General features: G+C 51.6%; 1 protein-coding gene across 1 annotated transcript; it reads right to left on the bottom strand.

Moving 5' to 3' along the window:
- Nucleotides 1-2,323: 2,323 nt before the first annotated feature.
- Nucleotides 2,324-20,873, bottom strand: PSMD11 (proteasome 26S subunit, non-ATPase 11). Its single transcript, XM_059869204.1, has 14 exons — nt 20,714-20,873; nt 18,911-19,012; nt 13,797-13,921; nt 11,595-11,666; nt 11,229-11,286; nt 9,203-9,397; nt 8,141-8,285; nt 7,851-7,911; nt 6,298-6,360; nt 5,603-5,728; nt 5,046-5,081; nt 3,769-3,820; nt 2,712-2,854; nt 2,324-2,595 (listed from the first exon to the last, which is right to left on the bottom strand). The coding sequence occupies exons 1-13, from the start codon at nt 20,802-20,804 to the stop codon at nt 2,712-2,714; spliced, it is 1,269 nt and encodes a 422-aa protein (XP_059725187.1). The 5' UTR covers nt 20,805-20,873; the 3' UTR covers nt 2,324-2,595.

The raw sequence follows: 20,873 nt of genomic DNA, 5'->3' as shown, positions 1-20,873 counted from the left end.
GCAGCAATTGTCAGCTTTTTAAAGTTCAGCCTTATGAAGTTTAAGCCAAAAGGGTTTAAAACTGGGCTCTACAATTTGAGAGGTTTTGGCCCTAATTTCAACACGCTTGGAGGTGCCTCAGAAAACCCCTTTGTTCCAAAGGCAATTCCAGGGACTGATGTGTCACCAAACCCCCCTGATCCCACACAAGACATCAAAGCTGGTGTCACCATAGCCCTGCTGCATCATCCCTGCTCCTGGTCAGGTCCCCTCAGCCCCGAGCACAGGGACCTGCCAGCCTTGTCACATTGTCACCTGTGGGGTCAGGATCAGTTCTGTCCCCACGGGGGATGGCAGCTGCAGCTGGACATGATCCCCAGCAAGGACACACAGGACAGAACCTGCAGGAGGGCAGGGTTGGGTGGGATATTGGGAATGAGGAATTGTTCCCTGAGAGGGTGGGCAGGCCCTGGCACAGGGTGCCCACAGCAGCTGTGGCTGCCCCTGGATCCCTGGCAGTGCCCAAGGCCAGGTTGGATATTGGGGCTGGGAGCAGCCTGGGACAGTGAGAGGTGTCCCTGCCATGGCAGGGGTGGCACTGGATGGGTTTTAGGTGCCTTCCAACCCAAGCTCTCCCGGGATCCTGTGACTGCTCACCCATCTCCAGCCCTGCCTCTGCCAGTCCCTGCTCCATCTCTGCTTCCATGAATGGATTTCCTTTCATCCATCCACAATTAGCACCTAATTCAGCAAATCCCTTCCAAATGACACATCCCTGGGAAAAATGCCACTTCAGGGGCATCACAGTGAACTGGGCAGAGATGTCCAGGGAAGAATCTCACAAATTAGAGTTAAAAAAAAAAAGTATTACAACTAGAACTGCACTTCTCTGCTGCCTGAGATGTAAGAACAGAGTGATACCCTCCACATTTTCCTGCCTCTGAAGGCAGGTTTCTTTCCTGCACCATCTGGTGTCCCAGGAGTTTCAGATGTAAAAATTCAAGATGTTTTATCAAAGGCACCCTACACCTCCTCCCCAGCCTTTTGAGGAATCTGGGCCTGGCCTGGTGCAATGTGAGACTCCAACCCCGCACAAGGGCATGATCAGGAAAGGCTGGAGCAGTGAGAGGACATTTAACCCATTTTTCACCATAATAACAGTGCTAATAATAATTATTATACATTCAGTGCACTAGAACTTGTTGTGCCAGGGTCATGTCACAATCCATAAATCTTTCGTGATGCCACCTCAAACATTCACATCTGGTGTCTCCAAAATTTGGTCCCCAAGGATGCTCCGGTGAGGGATGATCCCTGGGTGCAGGGAGCTGCACCCAGCCCAGGATCAGCCCTGGAGGCTGAACACAGGAAACAGAAGTTTTTGAAAAAAAAATTCTTTATTGGAACTCATCTGAACATCAGATATACCTGGTGTTGGTTAGCAAGAACCGTTTGTACATTTGATATTGATGGTGCCAAAAACCCAAACAGTGACTGACTGGAGGAGATGGAAATTAAGAATAATAAAATAAAATAAAATAATAAAATAAAATAAAAGGTCGGAGAGGTCAAAATGTGAACAGAAAGGGGGAAAATCAGCCAGTCTAAGAGTCAGCATGAAGGCAAAATACTTCCTGATAAAACAGAATCCTTTTACAAAATACAAATTTTGTAAGAAAAAGGTGGAGACAGAAATAGAGACAGAGGGGAAAGGAAAAAAAAAAGATGAGCAGGACAGAGATGCAGAAGCTTACACTGCCCAAATGGCATTAAAACTTACTGGAAACCTCACCAGAAAATGGAACATGCTGGAACACACCACGCTCCGCCCCCAGGACTTTGGGACCCAGGAGGGGGCTCCCACTGGGCTGTCCCACCTCACGTGGGGAACCAGAGCTCAGCGCTGCTGCAGCAGAGGCACAGCTGGAGCCGGCCCCCATGGTCACCTGCTCCTCCTACCAGCGCAGGTGGGGAGGGAGGGAACATTGAAATCTAAGTCTATCTCAAACAAGAGCATGCAAAGTCAGGCTCCAGGGAGAGCAGCGCCGTCCCCTTTGCCCAGAGCGGCCGGGGCTGCGCCGACGGCTCCAGCCTGCAGCAAAATCATCGCAGAGCTGCTTCCAGGGGGTCGAAGGCCTTGAGGATGGAAAAGAAACCAGCAGTCTGTACATTTTGGGTTTGTTTGGTTCAGTACAAATGGAATCGAGTTGGCTGCTCGGACACCGCCAGCACGTCTCCCATTTCGGGGCGGAGGAGATGAAACAAACTGGTTTTGGGCACCTACTGGTAACAAAACGCTGTCCCTGCTGAACTCTGCCGTCCCTCAGGAAGTGGAAAGCACATGTTTAGGTAGTGTAAGCCTTTTTCCTTTTATTTAGAATACCCTCTTTGTTTAAACAATATTCCCCCCCCAGATACAAAGTTCGGCCAGTAAAGATTACATGGAAACTGGAACACGCATCGTCTGGAATACAAGATGCACCGGATGAGGAAGTTTAAAAACTTTCCGAGCGAAAAGTAGAACAAAGAAGAAAAAAAAAAGTCTCCTAACATTTTCCCAAAGGTTTCACTCTCCTGTCACACACACTCTCCAAATGACAGCTAGCAAATTCAACTCTGCAAAGAGAAAACAGAGCCACATCACTTGACAGGAGAGGGAACGAGGCTCAGGGACACGGCAGGGTCCGGCAGTGACTCCGGAGCTCTGCGGCCCCCAGGGAGGCCCCACTCACCTATGTCAACTTCTTGGCTTTGTTGTAGAGCGAATCCACTACTTTGCTCATGTTCTGAATCGTCTCGAGGGCGGCCTCGTAAGTTTTGTCTACGGGGGGTTCATCGAAGATGATCAGGACACCCTCGCCCTGGTCAAGGATTCCTGTGGGCACAAGCTGCTGTGAGCACTGGGATGCTCGATGGATCACAGCTTCCAGACTGCAGGAATTAGGGATCTACCCCAGGAAGATCTGCAGGGGCTGTGCAGGGTTTGGCAAGGGCTCACGTGTTGGGCTGGACTGGCTGATTTTGGTCAGGACTGCTTTAGCATTCCCAGAAAAAATTACATCCCAGAGAACAGCCTGAGAAGCCACCCAGGAGATGAGCATGGCTGTCCATTCCCTACCACCTCCCTGCCTCCTCAGGCCCTGTGCCCAGCAGGGTGGCTCAGCACAGCTGCTCTATCCTGCAGCTGTGCCCAGGTGGGCTCTGTCCCCCCACAGTGCTCTGTGCCCAGTGTGCTGCTCCCAGGTCTTGCCCTGGCTGAGACACATCCAGGGACAACAGAATCAAGGGGACAACAGAACCAAGAGCACAGCTGGTTCCCTGAGGGGTTATTGGGGCAGCAGCCTGCTGTGGGCCCAGCCAAGCCACAGCACCCCACTGGCCATGGGGTGTCCCTATGGAATGTTCTGGACACAAACAGCTGGGAAAGGTGACCACACCCCTGGGCAGCTCCAAGAGGGAGAGCCCAGCCTGGCCAGACAGCCCAGCTGGGGGGTCCCACACTGTCCCTGGATGCTGTCCCAGCAAGAGTGACCCAAGAGCATTTCTGAAATTAACCCTTGGGTTAGGGAAGGCAGATGGAGCAGCAGGAAGAGCCTTCCTGACTGTCCCCTCCAATGGAACAGCAGGAACAGCACTCCTGTCACTCCTGACTGTCACCCCTGAGTGTCACCCCTGAGTGTCACCTGTACCCCTGCTGCCTGAGCAGGACCCCCAGGCTCAGAGGGGGAAGGGGACTGCAGCCACAGCTCACGCAAACATGGGGCAGTCAGAGCTGAGGGATGCACTCACCATGAAACTTCTTGTCCAAGATCATCTGTGACAGTTTCCTTTCTACCTCAGCCTGAAATTGAAACAGAAAAATTAAAAGTCTCACAGAACACATAAAACCACATGAATTTTGCTGCTGCACACCTGACAGCCCTGGTGGGACATGAGCACTGCTCAGCACCAGCTGCTCCTCCCTGAGCCTGGCTTGGACCCGCTGGAGATGCCTCAGGAAATCAGAGAGCAGCTGTTAATGAGGGAGCAGCAGGACGTCCCTTGGCCCACAGGTGACACTGTATCTGTCACTTCACACAGGCTTTACCTGTGGGGGTTCTGGAACTTTCTAACTCAGTTCAGCAAGGATTTAGACAAGAGTTGGCCAAGTTCCATCTAATCCACCCAGCTGAGCTCCTGCCCAGCAGCAGGAAGGCCCACAAGAGGCAGCTCCTCTCTGGGCACAGGGGCACAGAGCAGCTTTTAATCTGAATACTAAGGATGTGTTAAAGCTAGTCTGGGAACACACTGTGTGCCAGGGGAGGTTTAGGTTGGATATTAGGGAAAATTTCTTCATGGAAAGCACTGTCCAGCCCAGGGCAGAGGTGAAATCACCAGATTCAATAGATTTGTGGATGTGGCTCTTGGGGACGTGGGTGGTTTTGGCAGTGCTGGGGGAATATCTGAACTCAATGATCTCAGAGGCCTTTTCCAACCTGAACGATTCAGTGATTCTGTGATCACAAAGGCTGAGCTCAGCTCACTTCCCAAACTCTGGCCTTAATGCCAGTACAAAACAACAGCACTGGGGTGCAACTGGCTGGGATTACAGTAGATTCTCCTAAAACTGAATCTGTCTGGGATTATCTGTAAAGCAGTTACTGCATAGTCAGTGTGACAGACACATCCCTAATGCCACTGCAGGGTGATTAGCTGGATCCTGGATCTTAAGGGTCTCAGGAAGGTTCTTCCCCTGGGAAGACTCAGGGGATTAAACACAGGGCATGGGGGAAGGCTGAGCTGGTCACAACAGAGCAGAGGAAAATCTGCCTCCAATAAAAAGCAAGAGCCAAGAGTAAAACCCATAGGGGAAGGGAACAGCACAGCGAAGTCTGGAGCACAGGAAGCCTTGATGCCTCCCAGGAGCTGCCTGGCTCAGAGTTTAGCTCCCAAGGGTGAGATGTGCCTAGAAATGCTACGGATCTCATGTGTCACACTTCATGTTCAGTTCCCAGTGAGAAATGCCACTTAAACCCAACTCCTGTGCCCTCTGAACACATGGCACTGATTTCTGGTGAGGTTCTTACCTTTGAGAGCTTGATGAGGCTGGATATGTGTTCAATCTATAAGAAAGACCAACATTGAGTTAATCTTTAGCTGCACTCTGGACACACAACACAGAGGTTTGGGGCTCTTCCATGGACCTGCTCAAGGGCCTGGAAAGGCTCTGGCCTAAATATCTCCAGTGGCTTTCTCCATTCTGCAGCTTCAGGCCCTTCAGGTTTCACACCTGATCTTAACTAAGATGGACTGGACCCTTAAAGCCATTTCACTCTGAAATGTGAAATCTCTTCTCCAAGACTATGGCACAGAGGCCTTCAAAGCCAAATGCTGTCACCTCCGGGGTTAAAAGCCAGCCACCTCTCAGGGAACATGAGAGAAACAGGTGGAAAGGGTAATGACTCTGGAATGTGGCTTTCCAAAGCTCCCCTCTGCCTCCTCCTTTTGATTTAACATGATGAACCCTGAGCTCTGAAAGTGCTGAGCAGCTCAGAGTAAGAAGTGTTCATATGGAACAATCCCCTCACCCCCAGCAGCAGGGACAGAGGGACCAGTCCCTCCAGGTGCTGCTGGAAACATTTACCTGTACTCTCGAGAAGGGTTCAATGACTCTGATCAGGTTCTGTTCCAATAAATTATCATAGAGCTTGGCCAGGTGAGTGTTTATGATGGGGTCGTCCCTGAGCTCCACCTTGTAGTCTGTCAGAGCCTGTGGGGACACGGCAGGAGGAAATCAGTCCCATAGCAACAGCTCCTCAAGGTCCTCTGAGGATGAGATCCCCTCCCAGACCAGCCCAGCCCCATGGCTAATCCAATCCCTAACTTAGCTAAAAGCCAGCAGGTCACAACAGCCTCTCCTTTTATCTCCACCCTGAGGGAGCTCAGTGAGCCCCAGAGCATGACAGGATTGGACCCTGACATGGGAATCCTCTCCCTGAGCTCTGCAGCATTCCTGCTGAAACCAGGAAAAATGTTAAGATACACATCCCAGTGAACAGCACCTAAAGGAAAACTGCTTCTGATTTGGCTCTCCAAAAAGAAAAAAAAAAAGGTAAAAAGGAAAAAAATATGGGTAAATGGGTTCAAGCAAGTTTACCCCCCACGCACTGAAAACCCAACCAGTTATTTGCTGGGGGGTATTTCTTGATGTACTGTTGCCTTCCATCAATGTTTCCATGGTTTCCTGCTGTGGGATGTAACAGCTTCTCCAACATTCCAAACCTGGCATTTCTGACTGGTTTTTGCCCAGCCAGGCCTATCCCTGTGTCCCTGACTCACCTTTTCAAAATCTGCCAGCGACCGGTTCTTGCTGGCCTGTGCCACGCATTTTAGTGCTTCTGTCTGTGGGGAAAGAGAAACAGAGCAGGTTATTTTCTTCTGGATTCTCCTCTCAGGGTGAATATACCAACTGTGCAGTACCCTGGGAATGTGCTCAAACAGCAAACCAGGAAAGTTCCTTGTCACTGCCACAGGCAGAGGGAGAGCAGCTGCTGAGGGGAGAAGAAGCCAGGCAGCTGCAGGACATGACCTGAAACATCTCCAGAGGGACAAAGCACCCAGCTCTGACAGTACCAGCTGCAGGCTAGGAGTGAGTTTGATGCTGATTTTAAGGCAAGTGCACATTTTGGCACTTGCTTAATGAATGTGGCCATTTTGAGCCCTCCAGCACAGCCACTTCTCTGCTGAGTGACAGGGGCAGGGCAGCAGCTCCTATGGACAACCCAGCACAGACAGCATCAGGGATGAGCCTTCTCTACACCCCACAACTGCTGAAATGAAGCCAAAGCCTCATCCCCAAACAAGCCCATTTACACCCCACAGTGGCAATCCCAGCAGAGAATAGCAGCACAAAGCCCAAGGTGGGGGACAGGACAAGGACAGCCTGGTGCCTCTGGGGCACAAGCCCCAGGCTTCTGCTGCCCCATCTTCTGGGACTGCCCCATGCAGAGCCAGGAGCTGGACTGGATGCTTGTGGTCCTTTCCAACTGGGGATATTCCAAGATTGTCCCCAGGGCTGCTCTCTCCCTGATCCCCCAGCAGGAATTGCTGCTCAGGGCTGGCACAAAGCCTGGGCACAGCCAGGATCCCCTGCTCTGGGGAGGAGCCTCCAGCTGCCACTCAGGGCAAAGGCATGAGGCAGGATTGGGGCTGCCCTTCCTGATGCAGGAGGGATATCCCCTTGTCAGACCTTTTCTCACTGAGCTCTGCTGATTCCCAATCCCCTGTGGGAGGGGAGCAGCAGCTCCTGCGTCACAGCAAAGCCCAGGCTGAGCACAGCCCCTGAGGGCAGCAGGATCCCAGCCCCTGGCACATCTGGAGTGTGACCCTGCACCTTCTACAAGCACCCCTGAGTTTGAGGGTGGCCTTCCCAGCCTGGCAGGTTCTCTTGGCAGAACAAGCAGGGGATTTCACACCTCCCTGACTGCCTGCTCCCACCTGCTGAGCTGCACCACCAGGAATGGATTCTCAGCACTGCCTAAAGTGAAGTAAAAGCAGTAACTCAGATTTAAACACTGCAGCGGCTACTGAGAGCAGGGACACAAGGAGCTGATGGCATCAGGCAGTTTGTAGCTGATGAAGAAGAGCAGGAAGGAGAAAAACAGGGAAAATGAAGCAAGCAGCCCAAATTCTCTGGTTGTGAAAATCACTGTAAAACCCTTTGATGGCAACTGACTTCTGGCAATGACTCATGGTAATTTAATCAGTTCTGGATCTCATTCAGGACGCTCAAGAGAGATAGGTATTTTGGTATGAAAAGAGCAAAGTGTTTGACAAGAAGAATAAGGCAGCATTGGGGTAAGAGGAAGATAGAAAGGGTTAAGTTTCTGTACCTGTCTTCCTGCATACCGCAGAGCAAGCTTCCCACTCACTAATGCTTGCACATCTTCTGGGCTGCAGACAGAGGGAAGGGAGCTGAGCATTTATACAGGAACATGGTCAGCTTAAACCCCAGAGCACCCCAAAAATCCCCAAATGACAGCAAAGGACTACAACCCAAATTAGGGAGCACTGACCAGGTGACAAAGACACTGCTTGAGCCCATTAGTTCTGAGTCCCATCAACAAAAAGCCCTTCCCTGGAAATGCAGGAAGAGTTCTTCCCAGAACCATCTGCCACCTACCTGTTGAGCATGATTTTGCACAGCAGCATGTATTTCAGAGCAGTGATGGCTTTGGGGTTGTCAATTGAATCATTGCCCTCAAATGCCTCATAAAAATATGAATAGGCTGTTTTCCAGTCCTTCTCTTCTGCTGCATGGATAATACCTGGGAGAGGCACAAACAGGTTAACTCTGAGCATGACTGGGAGAGGACAAACAATTTGGTTGTTCAGTGCTTTATCTATGACTTCAGTGAAGAGAAACCTTTCCTCCTGTGCCCCCCTTGCCTCATGTCTATCAGAAGAAAATCCACACCCTCTCTTACAAGGACATTTTTAGACAGACAAGCCTGGGGCACTTGAGGTGAATGCCTGCAAACTGGGTCAGGAACAATGTGTAATGGGCCAGGAGCACAGTGTGAGGCTGGAACTGCAGTACCTGGGGAGCTGATGGACCCTCCACCACTGGCAGCTTTCAAAACTGGGCTGAAAAGTGCCAGGAACAAAACCATTGCAGCTGATGCCACCTGAGGCAGAAGTGATGATATCCTGAGGCCCCACTATTGTATTGGCAGGGTCCCTCATGGCAGGGAGGAATGATGAATATGACTCCATGTTCTCAGAAGGTTAATTTATTATTTTATGATACTATATTATATTAAAGAATACTAAACTGAACTATACTAAAGAATACAGAAAGGATACTTACTGAATGCTAAAAAAATAATAATGAAAACTCGTGACTCTCACCAGAGTCCCAACACAGCTTGGCCCTGATTGGCCAAAGAGTGAAAACAACTCACAGCAGAATCCAATTAAACAATCACCTATGGGTAAACAATCTCCAAACACATTCTACCTGAGCACAACAGAGGAGAAACAAATGAAATAATTATTGTTTTCCTTTTTCTCTGAGACTTCTCAGCTTCCCAGGAGAAAAATCCTGGGTGAAGGAATTTTTCAGGAAATGTGAATGTGACAGCCCCAGCAAGCACCACTCCCATGATTCTCTCAGAAAACACAAGTATCAGACAACTGATGTGTCAGGACAGTCCTGGGTGCTGTCCTGGCCTGGAGGCCTCACCTGACTGCATGTCCAGTGCTGCCTGCAGCTTGGGGGGACAGTAGATGGCATTGGCTGTAGTCCGGGCCGAGGTTAAGGCTGCTCTTGCTTTTGGCAGATTGCTCAGGGCATGGTAAGTCTTGCTCTCTAGGAGCTGCACTTCCACCAGCAGTGCCTTGTCATCCATCTTCTTCAACTCCCTAAGCAGCTGGGAGCCTGGCAGAGGGCAAGGACAGGACTGTGAGCTGCTCTTCATCATCAGCACCCACAAAACACCCACCCAAAGCCTCCCCAGGGGCCATCTGTCCTCCCCCAGCAGCCAGGGCTTACAGGAAGGGACGTGGGGCTCACACAATCTGTCCTTCCAAGGAAAAGCAAGGGAGAGGGAATAATGGGGGGACAGTGGCAGTCCATAGCAGGAGGATGAAGCAGTTTTGTGTCAGAGGTGGGGTGTGGGCGGCACAGTGTCCTGGAGGGGCTGGGCAGCTGGGATGGTCACCCTGGCACCTGTGCCCAGTTGATTTCCCTCTGCTGCACAAGTGCCCCCTTGGCAGCATGGAGCACTCTCAAGAAACTCCTGAGAACATGGGATGAGGAAGGAATGATTTTACTCAGGACATCTGCAGGTCAGATTTAGGAGGCAGGAATGGACAGCCTAAGAAATGCCAGGACAAGCTGCCACATGACAGCTTTGTGATCTCAGAATGAGCAATCCTAGAGAAAACTTGTCTCCTTCTTTCCCCCACAGAAGAGGTAAGTTAGGGTGAGCAGAGATAAAATCCTCCTTCTCCCTTGCTGTGCTCAGGAGCTGATAACCAGAGCTGAAAGTGCAGAACTGGGCAGAAACAAACAGATTCTCCCTGGAAACATCCCTGAGAGACTCTGCCTGCACCTACTCCCCATGGCCACAGCCACCTCCCCAGCCACACAGGAATGCTGTGCACAGCACTGACATCCTGACAGGGCATCAGAGCCTGCCCTAGAGGTACAGACCTTCCCAACTCCCCAGGCTGTCCCACCACCAGCCAAGGGATTAAATTAATTAAGCACAGCTTTGGAGTGTGGCCTCTGATCACTTTAAACCCGAGTTCATTGCCTATCCCTATGCAAATGAGTTCTAATTCCATGAACTCAATATTCTGATGAGACACATGTCACCAGGGGATTCTGGACATGACACAGGCTCGTGCCACCACAGATGTTAAGAAGTTCTGGGTCCCAGGTGAGCAGTTCAGGCTGTGTCCATGCAGCCCTGGCAGAGCAGGCTGTGCAAACACCCCTCAGACAGCTTAAACCTCACAGCTTAAACCTCACTGACAGCTCAAACCTCACTTGAACCTTAAATCTCAATTACAGCTTAAGCCTCACTTACAGCACTGCAGTCATTTGCAAAATGAGCATTTTAAAAGCACCAGGGGAGCTGTAGGAGGTCCTGCTTTACTCTGCTTTGGGGCAGAGCAGGAGTTCACTGGTTCATTGCCATCCCTTGGGTGGTGCAGGGGCAAATTCTTAAAGCCTCCCTAAGACCTTGGCTAATGACAGCCACAGAGGTTTTGCCACTTCCTGGTTTTACTGGGGCTGTGCTTGAGTAAATTGGAAAAAAGCTCTTTTCTCCCTTCAGCCTTTGTGGCCACAGCAGAATATTCCAGCAGGCTCCAGCAGGAGCCAAACCTGTGGCCTTCTTCTGGATACAGCTCCCAAAATTATCTGCAATGAACAAATCAAAGAATCCCAGAGTGGGCTGAGTTGGAAGGGGCCTTAAAGCTCATCTCATTCCACTCTCAAATGGGCAGGTTGCTCCAGGCTCCACCCAAACTGGCCTTAGGCCCAGGTGAGATGGGTAAGGATGGCAAAACAGAGAGAACAAAGACACCTCTTAGAGCTGTCATCACCCAGATACAGCAAAAGGTGCCAGAACTGCACCAGCACTGAGAAATTAAGACCCAAATCCTGCAAAACCTCTCAAGGAACAGGAGACAGGTGCTGGCTCTCCTTGCCAGGAGTAAATGAAAAGCAAAGATTTACCACCACCTAGTGGGAGCCTCACCTAGCTGCAGAGCTTCCTGGTACCTCTTGGTGTCAAAGTAGAGAGAGACCAGCCTCGCCTGGAGAACAGAAAAGGAACTGCTGTGAGGAAGCCGGAACAGATTTGTTTTGTAAAATGAAGCTTTGTATTCTTCTCCGCACCAACTTCACTACATTAATCTGTATCTGTCACACTGTGTGGTCCCGTTGTGCAAGGCCTCCTGCACAAGGAGTAAAACCCTGCATTTTTAAGGAGAATTTCAGTGTAATTAATGCCCTCCTCTGACACAGAGAAAGATCTGAACAGCACACAAGTGCTCTACTTTTACAGGTATTGAATGTGACAAGGGGATGATGCTGCTGCACATGTTTGGGATGTGGCACCTACCTCCAGAGCCTGGCGTAGGAAAGTCCTTTTCTCTGATTTGGCCCATTCAATACACTCTAAACACAGGTCAACCTTAAAGGGAGCAGAAAGAATTAAGTCAATTCTAGACATTTTCTTTGTCAGTGCCCACCCCAAATACCTCCCAACAACACCAGAGGTGTTAAATGGAGGCATTTGGGGTAAGCAATAAAGCTCTCCCAGAGTTTAAACCCACAATCACGGTGTATTTTCAATAAAGAAAATAAAATGTTATGTGTTTTAGGGCCTGGATAGATCAAGTAATCTGTGTAAAGCAGCAGAGGTGCTGGGCTCTGCTTTGGGGGCCTCATCCATCGTTTGAAAGCACAGCAAAGAAACTCACAGTCTTCCCATGTTTTTCAGGCTGAGACTCCCTTGATGGATAAAGCAGGACTGCTTCAGCTCAGATATTACTGCATCTTATCTGGTCCATAACACACAGTAAGTCATCCTGTGGTGCCAGGCTCAGGAACTGCTCTTCCCAAAACCTCTGGATTGCAGCTCAACACTGCAGCCTTGTCAGCTCCTCCTCACTGCTTATTAAACGTGAACATTTTATGAAAAGCCATTATGAAGTCTCAATTTATTACAGGGTGATAGCAGGAGCATTAGGAGCTGGAGAAATCTCCAGTTTCACTGCTTTACTGGGCTCCTGGGAGCACTCTGGATGTGAGCTGCCCTGGGAAGCAGACAATCCTCTGAACATTTCTGAAAGGATTTGAGATTGATGCATCAAGGACCTCACAGGTTGATGTCATCTTTCCTTAAGGTTTTGGGTTTGGCTTCAGAATATACTCTAAAATTACTGTTTCTACTGACTTTTTATTTCCATCACCATGACTCCAACCTGCTCCTCCACTGCAACTGCATTTGAATGTTGTCCTTCACACCAAATAACCTTGAGAAAAGCCTGTAGCTGCTCATTTTCTCCTGACACTTTTGGGAGCTCTCCCTTCTCACCTGAACATCCCACCCCATTTCCCCTGACCTCATCTGTTAAAGAAAGAGGGGGAAAACATTCTGTCACCATTCCTCACCCACAAGCCACAAGGACTGAGCAGCAAACAAGGGACACTGCCTGGGTAACCTGCCCTAGATGATGACAGTTCCAATTTGGCTAATTTTGTGCTAATTTGGCTAATGAGACTGTCACCTGCCCCTCAGCATGGCAGACCCTCTCCAGCCTGCAGTCTCCAAGTCCCAGAGTGCAGGTTTCAGGTGGGTTTTGTCCCTAACCTGCTGCACAGAGCCCTCCTGTGCCAGCACAGCTCTCTGCAGGGCAGCACAGCCTGAAGCACTCCCAAGGTGCTCCTGCCCTTATCCTGCTCCCAAAAAAACAACAACTGGGGAAAAAAGAAAATTTAAGACTACTGCATCCTATGGAGCTGATGAGAATGGAGTGAATCCTAACTGGGCACTGTCTCAGGTTTTCTGCTGGGGGAGCTCATCCACTGAAGCAGCTGACACCTGGCAGCTGCCAAACCTTTCCACTCCTGCTTCAGGAGTAACTTTTGTGTCTCTGTGCAGTGAAACACCATCACAGGTGTGTCCAGCTGCAATCCTGACCAGCTCCTGGACAGCCCCCCAGCAGTGGCTCCTGCAGTTCTGTGCCATCCCACACCACCTGCACCATTCCTGCTCCAAGCTGCCTGGGAACACATTCCCAACACCGACCACACTACAAAACCTTCCCAGTGCTGCACCTACAACCACTGAGGCTGGAAAAGCCCTCTAAGATCACTGAGTTCAACCATTCCCCCAGCACTGCCAAGGCTACCATTGACCCCTGCCCCCTAGTGCCACATCCCCAGGACTTTTAAATCCTTCCAGGGACAGGGACTCCACCACTGCCCTGGGCAGCTAAGCCAGGGCTGGACAACCCCTTCAGCAAAGGAATTTTCCCTAATATTCAATCTAAGCCTCCCTTGGCACAACTTGAGGAAGCAAGAAGAATCTAAGACAAATGCCCGTGGTGGGAATCACTCCTAAACTGCAGCAGGGAGAGACCTGCAGAAAAACATGGTTATAAATTCAATTATCTGATGTTTTATTTATAAAATACATCCAAATGCATTAAAACTCTGCTTCCTGACATGAATAATTCTTCAGTGAGAAGCAAACTAGGTCAGATAATGGTGTTGCAGGCTTTTGAGGAACAGCCTGGTGCTGGAGCTGCAGCCTCACCTCCTGTCCTGTGGCTGCCTCCATGTCCAGGAAGAGGTCGAGCAGGGAGCGCACCAGACGCGCAGCCTTGGCCTTGCTGATGGAGTTCAGGAAGGGCCTCACATACTTCAGGAGTCCTCCCAGCTCTGCAAAAACCCCAAAACATCAGATGCACCCCCCAGCCAAGAGCTGAGCCCAGCTGGAGCAGCCACACATCACATGCACCAGCAGGATTTGTCACAGCAAATGTTTCCCAGGTGGTTTCTCAGCATCACCCAAGGAACAGAGTGATAAATGTCACCTGCAGAGAGCCCTGGAGCAAAGAGGGACTGCACAGGGACTGGGGGCTGCAGCCTCACCCCAGCACAGCCTGCCACTGCAGCTGCCCAGTCACCACCAGCTGTAACTGCCTCACCATTAAAATGTAAGGATCTGTTAAATGCTTGGGGATTTTTCTATAAAATCCAGGAGGGAGTTTATCATTTAGGTGTGTTTTTACTAACTCACAGTTCCATGCTTTAATCTGCCCCACCTAGCCAAGCCCAGGATGTGGGATACACCTTGTGCTCCACCACTAGAAAATCATATTCCTTAACACTCCAACTCCACCTTTATCTGATCAGCTCTGACCTCACTTAACTACATTTCTCTTCTAAGTCACCTCATTAATTCACAGTTATAAAACCTGTCTTTATAAGAGGTGGGAAAAGGAAATGTCTTTTTTTTTAATGGAGAAACACTGAAGCTGTCATAGCCAGGGAGCAGAGGAATGTGTCAGTCACAGCACAGCAGCTCCAGCACTCAGAGCCACTAAGGAATGCTGGACGTGGTGGAACTGCAGAGCACAAGTGAAAAGTCTCCTACAACAAACACCACGTGGTTTTGGGGAGGTCCTGGACAGGGCTGCTCCCAGTTTGGGAAGATGATCCTGCAGGGGCAGGGTTCAGTGCTGACTCATCAGCACACCAGGTCTGCCCACTGAAATCACAGCTCTCTGCCCCAGATTTCCAAGTCTCACCCAAATATCAGGTGGATCTCACACTACTGTGTTTACAAGGTTCCACAGAAAAGCAAAATCAAAACAAAGCTGGGAATGACTAATTCAAAACACATTTACACCAAACTGGTACTAAATCAAAACTAAAATAAGAGATTAGTCTAATTTTATTTCAATTAGTATATGGAGGAGTATCAGGAGAATTTCAGTTTGGAAGGATTCCAATAAAACCAAATGTAAACAAGGATTCCTCTGTATTTCATTTAGCAGTAATGCAAAAGAATGTTAATTGTTATAACAATATCCTATTAATATCTACAAATTATTCTTCATATTTTTTATTTTTTTAACCTATTTACTTTAAGTTTAATCAAGCCTGATAAATCTCATTTATCACATCCTTAACATGTAGAATTCACTTTTTCCAATTACTCATACTGATCATAGAATCCCAAAATGTTTTGGATTGGGAGGGACCTCAAAGCCCATCCAGTGCCACCCCTGCCATGGCAGGGACACCTCCCACTGTCCCAGGCTGCTCCAAGCCCCTTCCAACCTGGCCTTGGGCACTGCCAGGGATCCAGGGGCAGCCCCAGCTGCTCTGGGCACCCTGTGCCAGGGCCTGCCCACCCTCACAGGGAACAATTCCTCATTCCCAATATCCCATCCATCCCTGCCCTCTGGCAGTGGGAGCCATTCCCTGTGTGCTGTCCAAGTCCCTCTGCAGCTCCTGGAAGGTTTCTGAAAAGCCCAAAGTGTAGATTTAGAACAAACAGAACTTAACTTGAGTGTGATCCTCAGCTTTAATTCCCAAACTGCAGAGCAGGAGATCCTGAGCCCAGCACAGCACCCACACTCAGTAGAGAAACACCACATGGTGCCACACCTGCTACCAGAAAAGTTTCATTTTCTCTCTGCCAGAGCATAAACAAGCAGTTTTTTCTACATTTAAGGCACAGCTACTTCCACACCTCAGACTGCAACCTGCAGGCAGTCTTCACTCCACAAGGAACCTGCTGCTCCATGACTTTTCCCACACCACACAGTTCTGGGGTTTATTTAATCTCCAGCACAAGTCCTGGATGCAAATCCAAATCATTTTAATGCAAGTCAAATGCTTTGGTCTCATACACAGCAAACAAACAAGCACAGCCAATCCATCACATCAGTTGTGCACAGAGCTCCTCTCCAGCATCTGGGAGCTGGGAAAGGTGAGCTCTGGACCTAATTGAGCCTCTCCAAGACACATCAGCTCCCAAGCACTACCAGGGAACCCTCCTCCTGTGCATCCCTGCCTCCCCCAGCTCCTCAGGACCAGTGGGATCAGTGCCCAACACACTCTTTCCCACAGGAACTGCAGAACAAAGAAGGAAAACTCCAGTGGAACACACTGCAGTGTTTATCATCCACTGATGTGCTCCAGAGCTGCCCCACAACTCCCCAGAAAGCAGATCCCAAGTCAACAGCTGGAATGCAGCTGTGCATTCTGCAAACTCCACATTCAGCCAGGCAGGCTCAAAGTTCCCACAGAAATTTCTCTCTCCTACCAACATAACCATCAACTATTTTTAGGATTTTATTTTTCTAAAGAAAATGCAATGCCTGGTAAAGGGGTGGGATTGACAGCTCTGCAGGAGTGATGAGCAGCAGCTCTGGAAAATGAAGCCTGCAGCTCATCCTCAGGGAAGTGCTCCCACCAGCTAACACTGCACATATCCAAACTGCCAATCCCAGTTATTCCAACCCTACAGTTCTGTGAAATGCTATAAAAATCTGGAACTGTCACACAGAAAAGTAATCAATCTACAAGTTTATCTGCTTGATAAAGATTAAGGATTGAAGGGGGTCACTTGTATCATTGTTCTTTTTGTAAACAAAGGCTGCAGTTCAGTAGAGTCACAGAATCACAGAATGGTTTTGATTGGAAGGGACCTCAAAGCCCATCCAGTGCCACCCCTGCCATGGCAGGGACACCTCCCACTGTCCCAGGCTGCTCCCAGCCCCAATATCCAACCTGGCCTTGGGCACTGCCAGGGATCCAGGGGCAGCCCCAGCTGCTCTGGGCACCCTGTGCCAGGGCCTCCCAGGGAACAATTCCTCATTCCCAATATCCCATCCATCCCTGCCCTCTGGCACTGGAAGCCATTCCTTGGGTCCTGCCCAAGTCCCTCTCCAGCTCTTGGAGCCCATTAAGGCACTGGAAGGTTTCTAAACATCCCAAAGTGCAGATTTAGAACAAACAGAACTTAATTTATCCACTTCCAGGGACAGTGCAGCCACCACCTCTTTGGCCACTGGAACCCCTCAAAGCTGTACAAGAAGTTCCACTGCCTACAACCAAACCCTGCGCAGTGAAAGCCACAGGATGAAATCCAAGTGTGTGCCCAGCACTGGGGGCTCTGGGAGCAGCTGTACCTGGTGATGGTGCTGCTGCCCCTGACCTGCCACTGCTACCCAGAAAGGTGACAGGAGGGGAAGGGCCTGAGCTCTTCCCCCAGCAGCACCCTAAGCCAGGGTACCCTGTCATTGATCCTCCAGCTCCATAACTCCAGAAAACACCTCCAGGTCCTGCTGATCTCCCTCTGAGCTGCACACACACAACTGGCTTCTGAATGGCACTAAGTCCATTTCCTTCCCTCCAGAACACACTCACTCTGCAGTTATTGGTACCTTTAACAGACCACAAATACATTCCATGTTTGCCCCCTCACAGCCCTGAGTCTGATGAGTTAACAGTGTTACTTCCAATTCCTCAGCCTTCCCCTTGAAAGAAAATAAATCTGTCAATTAGCACCCTCTGGGAAACCCTGGAGCTCTTTATCCTTGTGCCAAACTTCAGCTTAAACTCAACCCTGCCCCAAGCTCTGCAGAGCTGAGGAGGCCACAAGAACTCTGCCCTCAGTTCTGCTCACCAGCAGCACATCCACACTGACCTGAAGAGCCTCTGATTTCCCCCTTTTTACCCAAACACACACATCTCCCCTGCTGCAGGGCCCAGCCATGTCTGGTGATCTCTGCAGAGCAAACACCAGGGTGCAAAGGGCGCTGGTACAGCCCAGACACCCACAGAGCTCCTGAACTCAGCCAGGAAAGGGCACTCGCACAGCAGCTTCCTCTGTCCTGCAGGAGCAGGAAAACCTTGTGCTGGAGGGGTTTGTTTTTCCCCAGAGACCCTAAAGGCAGCCCCCAGCAGGAATCAGAGGTGGACACCTGAGTGAAGTGACAAGGACAGCACCTCTCAGGACCAGTCACCCACCATCCCCAGCCCTGTCCAAGTGCCACCCACAGTGGGACCAGGGCTGGAATGCTCATTCCAGCACAGAGCAGTGTCATGGCCCAGCCCAACAGGAGTTTCCCAGTGGGACACCAAGGGACATTTCACAACAGATACAAACTGTGACCTGGAGCCCTGGCTGAGCCCTCAGGAACTTTCCATGAGCTGTTCTGAAGTCAGGCCTGGTGTCCCTTGCAGTGGGATGGAACCTGCTGGGTGCTTCCCCACCCCAGAGGAAACATTTCCACTGCCCAGGGCTGCAGCCCAAGCACAGAACACAGAGTGTCCTGAAACGCTCCAGGGGAAAGGCACAGCCCTAAACTGCTGAGTGCAAAACAACCAACTGCTGCCTTGAGCTCTCTAGGAAACAGGAGCAGACTCCAAATCATCACTGAACAGAGAACTCAACTCCACCCCTGTCCCCTCACACACTCACAATAGAGGGACTGTCCCCTGCAGAGCTGGACAGGGGCTGCTGATGTAATGGCCAGCAGATAAATCAATTGATTGTGAGAGGAGCTGCTGGTGAGAAAATATTTCATGGGACAAACTTTCCCATTTGAAACCAAGCAGGGGACACCTCTCATCTCAAACAGAACAACTTAGCTAAACTTCAGTCACCCATCCAGAAACTGCCCCACATCAAAGGCCACCGACTGAACTGTGCATTGCTTGGAACACTGGGCCAAGCAACACCAGATTATTATTTATGTTCTTTATTTGGTTTTTAGTTTCTGTCCTGTCTCTGAGAGAACATTTCCTGCCAAAAGCTGTTTTTCCTGCTACCCCACTAAGTAAGAAGACTAAATAGCACTGGCCGCAGGATCTCCTGCCTGTTACCTCAGTTCCTGATTTCAGGCTCACCTTCTGCCTGCCCAGTCTTGGCCAGCAGTGACCCCAGCTCCAGGATGCTCTGCTCTTTGACTTGCACTGCTTCCTCATCGTTTTCCTGGACATCACGTTTCACTGGGGAGAGAAAGAGCAGGAAAGTTGCCTTGAGTGGTGTTTGAGGTGAAAACCATCCCTGCTGCTTAGCTCCTGGATGTGTGCCCCGAGCAGGACCTACTCCAAGAGGCACCAGGGAGTTCAGCTTGCCCCAAGAGGCCTGGGAAGTTTACATCCAGTGCAGGGAAGTTTGCAGTGCTCTGTCTGTGCTCCACAGGGGCTTTAGCAGCCCACATATGCCCCCTGCTCTCTCCAGTTCCAGGTTTGAACAATCTCAGCTTGTCCAGCTGTGCAAGTGTCACTCAGAACCAGCATCACCCACCAGAACACACTAGAGCCAAATAAGAGACATTTAATGGCACTTCTGGGGTTGGATACTCCACTCAGGGATTGCTGATGTCGCTGCTTTGTGTATTAAGCTGAGATCCCACGGACAAAGTGCAGCACAAGCAAAGTGAGGTGAGTACATCCCTCCCCACTCTGGTGTCACACCTGCTGCCAGTGCTGAGTCCTGGCAGTGCCACCACCCTCTGCTCCAGGGAGTGACTCTGCTCCGAGGCAGATAAAGGGACAAGTGACAGCCAGCAGCACAACCCCAGTGTGCACAGCAGCAGCTCCATGTGAGTTATCCACCACACAGTGCCCTTCCCTCCCTGCTGCCTTCCACACAAACAAAACCAAAACCCCGGCTCTAGGGCACTGCAACTGTGGCTCTCACCCCTGTAATTCCCTACCCAAAGTGTGGGAACCTTGCTCTAAAGGAGAAAAGCGTCACAGCAACACTGTCAGGGCCACTCCTGATGCTCTCCACCCACACCAGGGGCTGAGTCCAGACTGAGCCCGACCCCGAGAACGGCACCTCCTGCTGAGGAACGAGCAAAACACTGCGGGACAAACACAGCTCTGAGAGCCTGGCAGCACCGACAGCTCCAACGGGGACACTCGGAAAACTTCTCCCGACACAGCGCGGTGACAGTACAGTGACAGCGGGCTGACAGCATCTCCGCAGAGGTCACCAGAACCAAGACCTCCTGCTGCACCCAGGACTCCCGAGCACGCCCCAGCCCCACGCGGTACCCGCACCCCCTCCAAAGCACCGAGCGCCGCGGCAGCGCGGCCCGAAGGGGCCCGGGCTGGAAGGAGCGATCCCTGAGGGAGCTCCGGTCAGGAGCGGAGCTCGGCCGCGGCACCGGGAAACCTCCGTGCGAGTCAGCACCGGAGGAACGGCAGCGCTGCGGGAGCGAACATCGGAGCGCTCCCGGCCTAGGGCACGGCCGGACCGGGCCGTGACACCGCGCCCCAAACCCGCCGCGAACCACCCCGACCGAGAGCCGCGACACCCCGCGCTACCGGCACCGGCACACGCCGATGGGGGATCCCGGGCCGGCGCGTTCATTCCAGCCGGACGGGGAGGAGCTCCCGGCCCGGCTCGGGGGCTGCTCCGAACGGCTCCGCGGACACGCACCGGGCACCGGCCCCGCCGCCGGGCTCCCGGAGCGCGGCCCCCGCGCCGCCAGGCACGGACGGCTCCTGCCGCCCGTGCCCGCACGTGCGGGGGCCGCCGCCGGTGCCGTCCCGGCGCGGGGCAGCGCCGCGGGGCCGGGCCCAGGCCGCGCACCCGCCCGGCGCGCACGGTGAGTCAGCAGCGGCAGCGGCGCGGGGCTCCGCGCGACGCGGGCAGCGGCGGGGCGCGGGCGGCGCGGGCGGCGCACCGGCGCTCACCGATGGAGTGCAGGATACCGATGGAGGCCTCGCGGTCGGTGGAGAGCAGGGACTGCGCGCGCTGCAGCTCCAGCACCGCCGCCGCCGCCATCTTGCCGCTCCTCCGCTTCGCCGCCAGCACGGAAGCGGCGCCGCGGCCACGCCCCTTCCGCGCGCGCGG

This window comes from Haemorhous mexicanus, chromosome 28, assembly GCF_027477595.1.
Source record: "Haemorhous mexicanus isolate bHaeMex1 chromosome 28, bHaeMex1.pri, whole genome shotgun sequence".
NCBI classification, from domain to species: Eukaryota; Metazoa; Chordata; class Aves; order Passeriformes; family Fringillidae; genus Haemorhous; species Haemorhous mexicanus.
The sequence above is the reverse complement of the archived record's forward strand: the minus strand, read 5'-3'. Positions and strand labels throughout refer to the sequence as shown.